The 13,775-nt window shown below is 37.6% G+C and overlaps 1 protein-coding gene across 2 annotated transcripts in view; it reads right to left on the bottom strand.

The window, feature by feature from the left end:
* Positions 1 to 13,775, bottom strand: part of UGGT1 (UDP-glucose glycoprotein glucosyltransferase 1) — a 117,487-nt gene that overhangs the window by 40,051 nt on the left and 63,661 nt on the right. For both annotated transcript variants that reach the window (XM_068545328.1, XM_068545329.1), the window contains exon 19: positions 3,169 to 3,289. In XM_068545328.1, coding sequence (XP_068401429.1) covers positions 3,169 to 3,289 — 121 coding nt within the window. The remainder of the gene's footprint in view (positions 1 to 3,168; positions 3,290 to 13,775) is intronic.

Genomic DNA, 13,775 nt, shown 5'->3' with positions numbered 1-13,775 from the left:
ATAACTCTCAGATATGTGTTTGTCAGTTTGATGGTTTAAATTTATTCTATTCCCACTCTTTTCACTTTATACCTACAGGATGATCTTTTAAAGAGACCCCCTTAACTTCATCTCTCCTTTCCATAGTCCATCCCCATAGTAAACTCTTCCCTATCCTATTTGGGGGTAAGAGGGGATGCATGGGAGAGAAAATATTTTTAAAAACTCTTGTTTTAGTTATTTCACATCTATCAAAGTAACATTTTTAACCTTAACAGAAACAAAAGGTCATTTTCAGATATGTATCTTTTCCGATCAGTGCCTATGGGCAATGCTCTTATTAATCATTTCCCCCTCAGATAACTCTTGCTAAAATTCCAGTTTCATCAAGTCACTCCCTTGCTCTCAATACTTTGTAATTTCTTCCTACCTACAAACTGGTCCCCAGCCTGGTATCATAAACCCCTTCTCCAACTCTGGCAATCTTCCCAGGCCTTTGCATTATTTACTCCCCAATACAAATGCCCCGTTTCTTGCAATGTCCTCCAAGCACATCTTGATTGCCCACCTCCCATGTATTTGCCTGTCCACCCACTCACCCATCTATCCTTTCATTCAACAAAGCACACCAAGGGCCTACTATCTGTTCAGTCAATAGTCTAGGCAAAGGTAAGCAATGGTAAGTAAGACAGACACCGCCCATGACTTCATGTAGCAGAGGGGAGGAAGCACCATGGCCTTAAAACTGAGTCGCCGGACAGCAAAGGCCAAGAGCAGCATCGATGATGGAGCTATGACAACTGGGTTAGGAGGATGCCAGCTGCTCTTTCACTGGGGGCTCCAAAATGCTCACCAAGCAAACTGCATCCTTGCCACTGCGGACTAGCATCGCTTCACAGCTGAGGGCTGTAACGCTCAGTGGAGAACGATACCCCCAAACACAACTATTTTCATGGTCCTTATTCATGAGTACTCCAAAGATAACTCTTTGTAATTTAATTTAAAATGATGGAAACAACAAAAACTCAGGACAAAATTCATAATACTGCTTGCCTTGCTCTACTAATACTTCTGGTAAAAAGCACTTTCTTACTACTTTCTTTTTCAAATATAAGCATACATGTGCATTTCTCCTCTGCCTATATTTAAACATTTTCTTCTGCCTGAAAGGAAAGGAATTTAGTTTCAAGTAGAATAGGGGTAGTTGCAATAAAGTAACAACCATAAACAGACCTATACATTCACTGTATTCAACTACAACAACAAATACACTTGGTTTTGACTTCACCATTACACATATCCTTTCTTCCCCAGCGAGATTTTCTGAGCAAGTGGTGACTCTACTGTATTTCCAGCAGTTTGTTAAAGTGGCCTTAAGAGTCTCCAGGGAAAGCAAAAGGAACAAATTATACCTGGGCTTAACCTCTTAAAAAAGGTATTCTTGTGGAAACAACCTAAATACTCATCAACTGAGGAACAGATAAGCAAAGTGTGGCCTATCTATACTATGGAATATGAAGCAGTCATAAAAAGGAATGAAGTCCTCCAGAACTGTCAGACAATGAAGTTATATTTATGTTTGTGATTTATGATATTTATTACCTGAAAAAAAAGAAAAAGGAATGAAGTTCTGAGACAGGCTACGACATGGATGAACCTTAAAAACTTTATGCTAAGTGAAAGAAGCCAGTCACAAAAAACTTCCAATTACATGAAATATCCAGAACAGAAAAATCCATAGAAACAGAAACTTAATTAGTGGCTGCTGAAGGACAGGAGAAGGGGGAAATGGAGAGTGACTACATCATTTCTTTTGGGGGGGGTGATAATGTTCTAAAGTCAGTGTGATGCTCACCCAACTCTGCGAGCATACTAAAAACTGTGCACTTTACAACTGTGCACTTTGAAAGGCTGAGTTTTACGGCATGTACACCAGGGGTCGCCAATCCCTGGGCCATGGACCGGTACCGGTCCATGGCCTGTTAGGAACCGGGCCGCACAACAGGAGGTGAGCGGCAGGTGAGTGAGCGAAGTTTCATCTGTATTTACAGCCGCTCCCCATCACTCGCATTACCGCCTGAGTTCCGCCTCATGTCAGATCAGCGGTGGCATTAGATTCTCATAGGAGCGCGAACCCTACTGTGAACTGCGCATGCGAGGGATGTAGGTCGCGCACTCCTCATGAGAATCTGATGCCTGATGATCTGAGGTGGAGCTGAGGCGGTGATGCTAGCGCTGGGGAGCGGCTGCAAATGCAGGTCATCATTAGCAGAGAGGTTTGACTGCACAGAGACCATAAAAAATCAACTGCTTGCAGACTCATATCGAAACCCTATCAGTGAGTGGCAAGTGACAATTAAGTGGCAAGTGACAATTAAGAGACCATAATAAATCAACTGCTTGCAGACTCATATCGAAACCCTATCAGTGAGTGGCAAGTGACAATTAAGCTGCATCTGGTGGCAGGCTTTATAGTGGCAAGTGAGTTGATGTACTTCAACTGTACAGCTGCATCTGGTGGCAGGCTTTAAGTCAGAATCCAACACTTATTTCAGTCCGTGCGTAGCCCAACCCACACCTGAGCCCCAAGCTCAGGGCTCCCACTGATTCTGCATTATGGTGAGTTGTATAATTATTTCATTATATATTACAATGTAATAATAATAGAAATAAAGTGCATAATAAACGTAATGCACCTGAAATTGTCTTCCACGAAACTGGTCCCTGGTGCCAAAAAGGTTGAGGACCGCTGATGTACACTATTTCTCAATGAAGCTTTATTTGTTAAAAAGGCATTCTTAAGTTCTCGGAGTATAGCTACCTGAGCTATTTGTCGACATTATCACTGACTGACTGCATAATGAGGAAGAAGATAGCTGCTTAAGAGCTTTAGGACTGTAAGAAAGTCAACAATCTAGGTCCACTCTTACCATCTACTGCCTACGTTTAGTTGGCATTTAAAAGGCACTGAATATCTTTCAAAGTTTACAAAGATTTATCCAGGAAGAATTTCTCTCCTTTTGGAGGAAACTCTTGTGAATTTAGAAGCTCATATAATGAACTCAAGGTGAACGAAACTGCGTCACAATCTTGGGTTATCAGAAATTCTGAACATTACAATCCAATAAATGCAAACATTCTGAAAGACAAATCAAAAAGGCCCAAAATTGTTCCTGAAATACTCCTTACTGGTTGCTGTTAAATCCAGGTATTCTCGCTCAGCTGTCAAAATCCTAGAGTTGATTCGTGGAACAACATTTGGCTGATTCATGATATATTCTACCACATCTTGATCATGGGACAGTTCACCCTAGAGGAAAAAAAAAAGAAAACAGGGTGTGGGTGAGATGCACATTAAACAAATATGATCAATAATAATTTATTAGGACCTAAAAAATCATTAACTTTATAGTATCTTCTTATGTACTGGTAACAGCTAAAAATAAAAGTTACCACGTTATAGGTTCCTGTCATTGCCAAGCAAGGCACTTTATGTACAGTATCTCTAATCCGTTCAACAATGTGAGGAAGATGTGGTACAGAAAGGTTAAATAACTTACTCAAAGTCACAGAGCTAATGAGAAGTGAATATGAAACGCAAACCCATGTTTATTTGATCTCACCACAGAAACAAGCAAGCTCTAGAAATTAGTTGAAGAGTTAATACAAGCAAAAATCCATCCTGAGATCTACTCACAGTTAGCTTCTCTCTAAAGAAGAAAGCCAAATTACTTCTCTCAGGCAGTTAATATACTTTGTAAAAAAAAAAAAAAAAAAATCACCCCTTTTTCAATCTCAGGCATCCAAGTAATCCTACATTTCCATAGTCACAATTACACTGGGGGAGAAGAAATCATTAATTAAAGAATTAATTAAAGAATCATTAATTCTTCCCTTTATACTTCTCATATTATAGAAATACTTGTACTGCATGAGGGTGATCTAATGTAAATGGCTGTGGAAACTTGCAAGTTTTTCACACTTAATATATTTCATATAAAACGATATTTCAACATAATTTTCAGGGGGAATAGATGTGAATCAAATATACACAATCAAGTCTTAAAAATTCCACTCAGGCATCTTCTGTGGCTACTTATCTCAAGAGCAATAACTCACAAATTCTCAATCTATAAGCCAATAATGAGCATATGCACCAACCACATAATTCAAAAGACTTACAAAGGTAATTGATGACTTGCTATAGATGTAAGCTCATGTATAAAACTTTGGTCTCTATCATAAACCTGAACTGATTCCAATAAAAAGCCTAACTCAAGGAGGCAATCTGGCAAATCTATCAAAATTTTACATGTACATACCTTTTAATGCAGCTCAGCTACACACATATACACACGCACACACAGTGGTTGTTTGCAGAAAGAAAAGATGAATGGCAGGGGAAGAGGAATGAATAAGTGACAGTTTCTCTTCATTTATACCTCTATACACATTTTGAATCTCACACTATCTGCATATCATATGCTTTTATATATAGTGAATTTAGTGCAAAATTTAAAATGTACATTATTACCCTTTGACACAATTCCAATAATTGTATTTCTCAAAAAATTATAAAGTACAAAGATATACATATTAGAAGATTCACTGAGCATTATTTATAAAAGTGTACATCTACAAGCAACGTCCAACATTAAGGGATAAAATAAATGATTGTTCATTCTTAAAAAGGAATAGCAGCAATCTAAAAGTTTTAAGACAGAGTTGTTATGTTCAGAAATGCAGTGCTAAGATATATTCAATTAGAAAAGTAAGCTAAAAAGCTGAAAAATGCACATATACATATATATAAATCAATATACATAGAGACACACAGAAATATTTCTCTAGGGATGAGGGTAAGAACTTTCATTTTTACATTATACAATTTAGTATTTCCCAAATTTAGTATTTTCTAAATATGTGTGGAAGCACATATAACTTTTGTCATAATATTTAAATTCTTATCTAGCCAAACCCATTCATTTCATGTTTCATTCCTGGAGCTCCATGAAGAACAAATTCCTTAACAAAACTACTGGGACCTATTCTTATTCATGAGGAGACATGCAACCAAATTTGTCCAACATTTTTTTGTGTGTGTATAAATGCATTAACAGTCAGCACAAGAAATAGCTTCTTTCAAAAATACTGCTTGTTTTTTTTTTTAAACAAATGATGCTAGGAAAATTGGACATCCACATGCAAAAGAATAAAGTGAGCCCATTACCTCACAGCACACACAAAAACTAACTCAAAATATATCAAAGACATCAACATAAGAGCTAAAGTATGAAACTTTTAGAAGAAAACATTAGGGAAAATCTTCATGACACTGAATTTGACTATGATTTTTCTGATATGACACCAAAATCACAGGCAACAAAAAGAAAAAAGAGGTAAATAGGACTTCATCAAAAACTAATTTTAATACTTTAATATTAATATTTAAAATATTATGACAAAAGTTATTTGTGCTTATACACATATTTAGAAAATACTAAACTTTGGATATTAAATTGTATAAAGTAAAAATGAAAGTTCTTCCCCTCATTCCAATCTCTAGAGGAATATTTCTGTGGTCTCCATGTATATTGATTTTATTTTTTTTTTAATTTTTTGGCCATGCCACGCAGCATGCGGGATCTTAGTTCCCCGACCAAGGATTGAACCCACGCCCCCTGCAGTGGAAGCTCAGAGTCTTATCCACTGGACCGCCAGGGAAGTCCCATATTGATTTATACATAGGTATATGTGCATTTTTCAGCCTACGTTTCTAATTGAATATACCTTAGCTCTGCATTTCTGAACATAATAACTCTATCTCAATACTTTTAGAATGCTGCATAATATTCCTTTTTACAAATGAACAGTAACATTTATTTCATCCTCTAATGTTGGACGTTACTTGTAGAAACTTTTGTGAATCAAAGGACACCATCAAGAAAGTGAAAAGAGAACTGACAGAATGGAAGAAAATATTTGCAAATCATATGTCTGATAAGGGATAAATATCCAAAATATATAAAGAACTCCTACACTTCAACATCAATTAAAAACAAACCCATTTTGAAAATGGGCAAAGGACCCGAACAGACATTTCTCCAAAGAAGATATACAAATGGCTAATAAGCACCTGAAAAGATGTTCGTTCAGTCTCATTAGTCCTTAGGGAATTGCAAATCAAAACCATAATGGGATACCACTTCACACCAACCAGAATGGCTATAATCAAAATGACAGAAACTAAGAGGTGTTGGTGAGGATGGGCTATGAAAAACACTTTGGTGGTTCCTCAAAATGTTAAACACAGACTTACTGTATGATCCAACAATTCCACTTCTAGGTATACATCAAAAAGAATTGAAAGCAAGGACTTGAGCAGATAATTGTACACCAATGTTCACAGCAGCATTATTCACAATAGCCAAAAGGGGGAAACAACCCAAATGTCCATCAACATTTGGATGAATAAACCAAACGTGGTATATACATCATTTAATCTTAACAGGAAGGAAATTCTGATACATGCTGCAACATGTATGAACCTTAAAATAAGCAAAACACAAAAGTGGCAAACACTGTATGACGCCACTTATATGAAATACCTGGAATAGGCAAACGCATAGACACAGAAAGTAGAATAGTCTAATTGCAGTAGGAAAAGTTACCTTTATGACATTTTAACTTACCCTATCACTATCTACTTGTCCCCAGCTATGCAGGAGCCTTGAAAACCAACAGCCCTGCAATAAAGGTGAAAACCAGCAGACTAGGAAAGTCCCCAGGCATTCTCTTTTATTGAGCGGAATCAGTGCCAAGTGCCTTTTTCCTGGAGGTGTTCCTCAAAAACAATCAGGAGTAACTGTTTAATGTCTCAGTTGTTTGGTGACAGCAGTTGGGTTAACATAAAGCTGGCCAAAAAGAGCAGAAGAAAAAGCTAGGGAATGAGATGTCTATGAGGGATTTTGAAAAGTTCTCATATTCCTTGGAATCTAAAAGGCCACGTGCATGGTGGCCAGGGGTGTGTATACGCCCAGGAAAAATCTTTGAAGGCCCTAAACTCTTGGCTCTAACTAACCTTGACACTCGAGCAACCAAGAACTGAAGAGGCTAAGGCAGAGTTGTAAACTGCCTGGCTGAGCGCCGAAGGCATACTCCAGCATGTACACAGACACACTTGGGAAAAACTGGGACACTTTCTTGGATTCATGCATTTAAGAAAATCTCTGTTTATTCATTAGTCGACCAATAAGCTAACAAACAGAGACTTAAGAGGCTACATGCGATAAAGAACACAGACTTTAAAGAATCAATACAGTAAACTCACTAAACAAACAACAGCTGCAACAACAAACCTTGGTAGGGCAAAGACCCTGATTTATGAAGGTGCCACATTACATTAATTAAAACGTCCAGTTATCAACAAATTTTAAAGACATGCAAAGAAACAAAAGTGTGACCCATAATCAGGAAAAGCAGCAGTTTAGTACATACTGTTCCCAAGACAGTCCAAGCATTGGACTTAATACACAAAGTTTTAAAATCAGCTATTTAAATATATGCAAAGAACTAAAGGAAATTCTATCTAGCAAACTAAAGGTAAGTTTGAGACTCGTGTCTCACCAAATAGACAATATCAATAAAAAGAAAAATTATGGAAAAGAACCAAATAGAAAAACTGGAGTTAAAAAATATAAAAACTGAAATGAAATATTCACTAGAAGGACTCAGCAGAATATTTCAGCTGACAGTAAAAAGAATCAGTGAACTTTAAGATACACCAACTGAGATTACCCAGTGTAAGGAACAGAAAAAAGAAACCTGTGGGACAGTAAACAGTATCAATATATGTATACATCAAGAAGGAGGAGAGGGAAAGAAAGGACAGTGTGTAATAAAGAATTTGGCTAGCTCCCTGGTTCCTGGAAGGTAACCTCTTAATCCTGAAATTTCCTGAATGATAGGAGTGGTGTCTTTGTTATTTATGCAGGGCCCCTCAGACCACACCTGATAGTTTATACTAAAGAGGTGATTGTGGTGGTGGGCCCTCAGGTAGTTTATGCTAACAAGATGACTCAGAATGCAGGCTGCCTAGGCCAGAAAGACAAATCATGTGTTTAGAGGATTGGTGTTTTGAGCAGCATGACCTGCAGAAATAGGAGGGGGGCTAGAGACTGAGTTTAGTCACATGCCCAACGATTCAATCAACAGTGGCTATGCAGGGACTTCCCTGGTGGCTCAGTGGTTAAGAATCCGCCTGCCAGGGACTTCCCTGGTGGCGCAGTGGTTAAGAATCCACCTGCCAATGCAGGGGACACGGGTTCGATCCCTGGTCCGGGAAGATCCCACATGCCGCAGAGCAACTAAGCCCGCGCACCACAACTACTGAGCTCGTGTGCCACAACTACTAAAGCCCACTCGCCTAGAGCCCGTGTTCCGCAACGAGACGCCACTGAAATGAGAAGACCGTGCACCGCGACAAAGAGTAGCCCCCACTTGCCACAACTAGAGAAAGCCTGCGCGCAGCAACAAAGACCCAACGCAGCCAAGAAAAAAAAAAAAAAGAATCCACCTGCCAATGCAGGGGACATGGGTTTGAGCCCTGGCCTGGGAAGATCCCAAGTGCCGCGGAGCAACTAAGCCCGTGCGCCACAACTACTGAGCCTGCGCTCTAGAGCCCACGAGCCACAACTACTGAGCCCACATGCTGCAACTACTGAAGCCTGCGCACCTAGAGCCCATGCTCCACAACGAGAGAAGCCACCGCAATGAGAAGCCCGCGCACCGCAACAAAGAGTAGCCCCTGCTCACTGCAACTAGAGAAAGCCCGTGCATAGCAACGAAGACCCAACGCAGCCAAAAATTGTTTTAAAAATTATATGTGTGTGTGTATGTGTATGTATATATATATATGTATATATATATATATACATATATATATATAGGCTATGCAATGAAGCCCCAATAAAAACTCTGGACACCAAAACTTGGCTGAACTTCCCTGGTTGGCAACACGCCACATGTTATCACGCATCAGTGCGCTGGGAGGATAATATATCCTGACTTCATGGGGAAAAGACACAGCATTTTTACATCTGGAACCTTCCCAAGCTTTGCTGTGTGCACCTTACTCTTTGGCTGGTTCTGATACATATTCTATTACTATAACGATGCTAATTGTAAAGATAGCACTGTCCTGAGTTCTGCAAGCCATTCTAGCAAATTATCAAAACTGAGGGAACGCCAGCATTTGTAGCCAGTTGATCGTAAGTAACAGTGGCCTGAGGATCTCTGAACTTGGGGCTGGTGTCTAAAGTGGAGACAATCTTGTGGAGAACTATGTCCTTAATCTGTTAGGACTATGGCCTAACTCTGAGTAGTGTGGTATTAGAAGTCATTACAGGCCAAAAGACTGTTAGAAGAAATACAGGGTAAAAAGTTCCCAGATGTGATGGAAAACGTTAATTTACATATCTAAGAAATGTAATGAGGGTATATCCATATACCGTATGCTTTTCAGTCTCAGCACTATTGACATTTTGGACTAGATAACTCTTTGGAAAGGGAGGTGCTGTCCTGCTTCTTTGGAAGGGGGAGGGGCTGACCTGAGCATTTAAGAGGTTTAGCAGCATCCCTGATTCCTGCCCACTAGATGCCAGTAGCACCCCTCCCTTCCCCCAGTTATGACAACCAAAAATGTCTCCGGACATTGACAAATGTGCCGCCAAGTGGGGTAAAACTGTTCCTTCTTACTGAGACCCACTTATGTGATGGAATACTACACAGCTGTCTTCAAAAACTGAGAATACGCTATGCGCTGAATTAGAAAGACTCATAACATGCATTTTGTTAAGTGAAAAAAACCAAGGTGTAGAATAGTTAACGTAATTTGCTACCACTTTTGAATAAAGGTTGGGAAGGAGTAAATATTCATTGCTAGCATACAGATACAAAAATGCTTTGGAAGAATTCAGAGGAAACTTAAAACAGCAATTACCTATTATTGGAAGGTGGGTAGGTGAATGGCTATATACAGAGGGAGATTTTTTAATTTTATTTTTTATGATGATTTAATAATCATGGGAATTTTTAAATAATTAAATACATTGATCAAAACTGACAAATCATTTGAGTCTTTCCATTAGCTCTGTCTTAATAATCATCACTTATATGGGTGCCAGACATTGATTTCCCTCTCAAGCTACTACTGAGAATCCTCAAGTGTACAGAGATTTTCTTTGCCTATACATTGGTTTGGGCCCCTGAAACATCTGTACAGTGAGTCATATTTTGATGTCTTGAAAAGTGGAAAACTAAGGGAGTGGAAATACTGTAGTTTGTTGTAAAAAACAAATAAGCAAGAAAGAAATGTAAAGTACTATAAGTAAGAAAGTCACTTACAGTAACTTTCTTATAGTCCAGAGTTCCACACCTAGACATGCCCTTGTCATCTGAAAGATGACAGTATTTTCTATACAGAAAATGTTAAAGAATCCACAAAAAAACTCTTAGAGCTAATAAACAATGTCAACATGGTTACAGCATATAAGATCAATATATAAAAATCCATTGCATTTCTATTCACCATCAATGAACCATCCAAAAATTAAATTAAGGAAACAACTACCCTTACAACAGCATCAAAAAGAGTAAAATATAAAATACTAAGGAATAAATTTAACAAAAGAAATGTAAGACTTCTTCACTGAAAACGATAAAACATCATTAAAAGAAAGTAACAAGACCTAAATAAATGGGAAAACATCCTGTGTTCATGGGTTAGAAGATTCAATATTATTAAGACGTCAATATTCCCCAAATTGATCAACAGATTCAACACAATTCCTATCAAAATCCCAATGGCCCCTTTTTTGCAGAAACTGACAAGCTGATCTTAAGATTCTTATGGAATTGAAAGGGACACAGAAGACCCAAACCTTTTTTTTTTTTTAAAGGAACACCAACAGTCCAACCCAAATTTTCATTTAGATAAAAATCATTTCTCCATTGCATTAAGGGCATAGTCAGGCTAAAGAATAGCCTTGTTTTCATTCATAGCCATGTCACACTACACAGCCACGGTCATATTTATGGTGAGCTTGACATTTTCTCTCAGTATCCTAGCTAAGTCCTTTATATTTTTGTAACTAAAGAGCCCAGACTGGGACTTTTTCTAAAAACGTTAGAAGTCTGCTCCAAAGGAGAAATGATGTCTCCACCTCCACAAACTAAAAATTGTCAACACACTGCAAATATTAACATTCCGGTTACAAACGTCCACGAGGAAGGGAGCGTCCCCAGCCATCACCTTATTACCACATGTATGAGTGTGTACGTACACGCTTGTGTGCATGTGCATGCGTTTTGTGTACGCATTAAAGACTGGTAACATGTACAGAATCACAAATGGTGGCTAAATCTAAGAGACTGTGGGCTATGTTAATTTTCTTTTATTTGCTTTTTTGGGTTTCTTTTTGCTTGGATTTTTACGATTCGTCTGAAAGTGGAACAAGCACAAAGCACACATGGAAAGCTGAGCTTTACAGGCTTTTTGTTGGTTTTAAGCCCCTGATATTTTATTTTCTTTTTCCTTGATCTTTCTCCTAAAAAACAAAGCCCCACATGTCTGATTAATTAAGGTTTCAGTTAATCAAATTTCACTAGGGATTTTACAAATTCTATAGACAACTGTCTGTACGCTGAGCTGATGCAAAATGGCAGACGGGGCTGTCTGACCACAGAGAAGAGTCTGGTGAAAAGAGGAGACTAAAAAGCGGAGGTATTCATTTAAATCAATGGGATTTGGAATCAGAAGAGCTTCTTTCTAAAAACATTCATTTTAGCAAAGAGTGAGTTGAAATTTGTGAAGTTTATTTAAAACTACACAATGAGTTTTGAAACCACAAGGGCACGTAATTATCTTGTCTGTAGCTAACTCTTTGAACTCAAATCTGACTTTTTAAAAATATTCATTTTAATCTTCAAACTTTAAATCAACTGTTTTTCTCTGTGCTTGAGCAGTTTCCCATCTGTGAGGTGGTAAACAGGCTAGTGCTTTTTTAAAAACTTTTTTATTTCATATTAGCAATACATATTCATTGATGAAAATATAATACAGAAGAGCCCAAAGAAAAACAATCATGCATAATCTCGCCATGCTGTTCATGAAAAAGCTTCTCATTTGAGGTATTTATTTCCAGCCTAACACACACACAGACATACACATATACACATACAGACATACTTACATATGAACACACCTACCCAGACACACTCACATATACACAGCAACAGGATCAGCCTGGCCACACTACTTCATAATCCACTTGCCAGAACTTGGCAACATGTTATAAACATATCTTTAGATAGTCTTAGTTAACATCTTTTTAATGGCTACATTGTGCCCCATCATATTGTTGGATATTTAAATTATTTCTAATTCTTTGCTATCATAATGACTGCTTCACTGTACATTTATATATTTCATATTCATATATGTTTGTGTATTTAATATTCACAGAAGAGCCAAACATTCTTAAAAAAGAAAAGCTCAAAGTTGGAAAACTCACACTTGATTATGACAATAATCAAGACTGTGAGGTCCTTACACAGAAAAAGATATATAGGTTAATGGAAAACAAGAGACAGTCCAAAAATAAACCTATACATTAGTGGGCAATTTATTTTTGACAACGGTACCATGACAATTTAATGGGGAAAGACTACTCTTTTCAATAAATGGTGCTGGGGCAACTGAATATTCAAAAAGATACCCAAGTTGCATGTCTCAAATTGAACAGGGAAAAAGAGTTGGAATCCTACCTCACTCCATATACAAAAATTAACTGAAGATGGATCAAAGAACTAAATGTTAAGAGAAAAATACTCAGAAGAAAACACAGAAATCTTCCTGACCTAGGATTAAGCAAGAGTTTCTCACATATGATACAAATAATACAAGTAAGGACAACAAAAAAAAGTAAACTGAACTTAATCAAAATTTAAAACATTTGTGCTTTAAAAGACACTACCAAGAAAGTAAAAAGACAAACCAGAAAATGAGAGAAAATATTTGAAAATCATAAATAATATGGAATTCATGTCCAGAATATACAAAGAACTCTTGTAACAGTAATAAAACAAATAACCCAATTAAACACAGGCAAATAATCTGAATAGACACTTCTCCAAAGAGAAATAAATGGTCAATAAGCATAGGAAACAATGCTCAACATCATTCATGGTTGAGTAATGCAAATCAAAACCACAACGAGATACCACTTCACACCCACTAGGCTATAATCGAAGAGACAGAATACGATACCAAGAATTGGCTAGAATTTATAGAAAATGGAACCTGCATACATTGCTGAGAGGAATGTATAAGGGTGCAGGTGCTTTGGAAAACAGTCTGGCAGTTCTGTTAAAAATGGAATTACTATTAAAAATAGAATAACTACATGAGCAGGCAATTCCACTCCTAGGTGTATACCCAAGACAACTGAGAACGTATGTCTATATTAAAACGTTTACATGATTGCTTATAGCAGCAACATTATTCATAGTAGCCAAAAAAGTGGCAATAACCTAAATATGAATGGATAAACAAACTGTGGTATATCCATTGGAGGAACTACTATTTGGCCATAAAAAGGAATGAGGTACTGACACATGCTCCAACAAGGGTAAACGTTGAAAACATTATGCTAAGTAAAAGAAATCAGTCACAAAAGACCATATATTATATGAATCCCTTTATATAAAATGTCCCAAACAGGCAAATCCATAGAGAC

This window comes from Eschrichtius robustus, chromosome 5 (genome assembly GCF_028021215.1).
Source record: "Eschrichtius robustus isolate mEscRob2 chromosome 5, mEscRob2.pri, whole genome shotgun sequence".
NCBI lineage: Eukaryota > Metazoa > Chordata > Mammalia > Artiodactyla > Eschrichtiidae > Eschrichtius > Eschrichtius robustus.
This window is presented reverse-complemented; position numbering and strand designations above follow the sequence as displayed.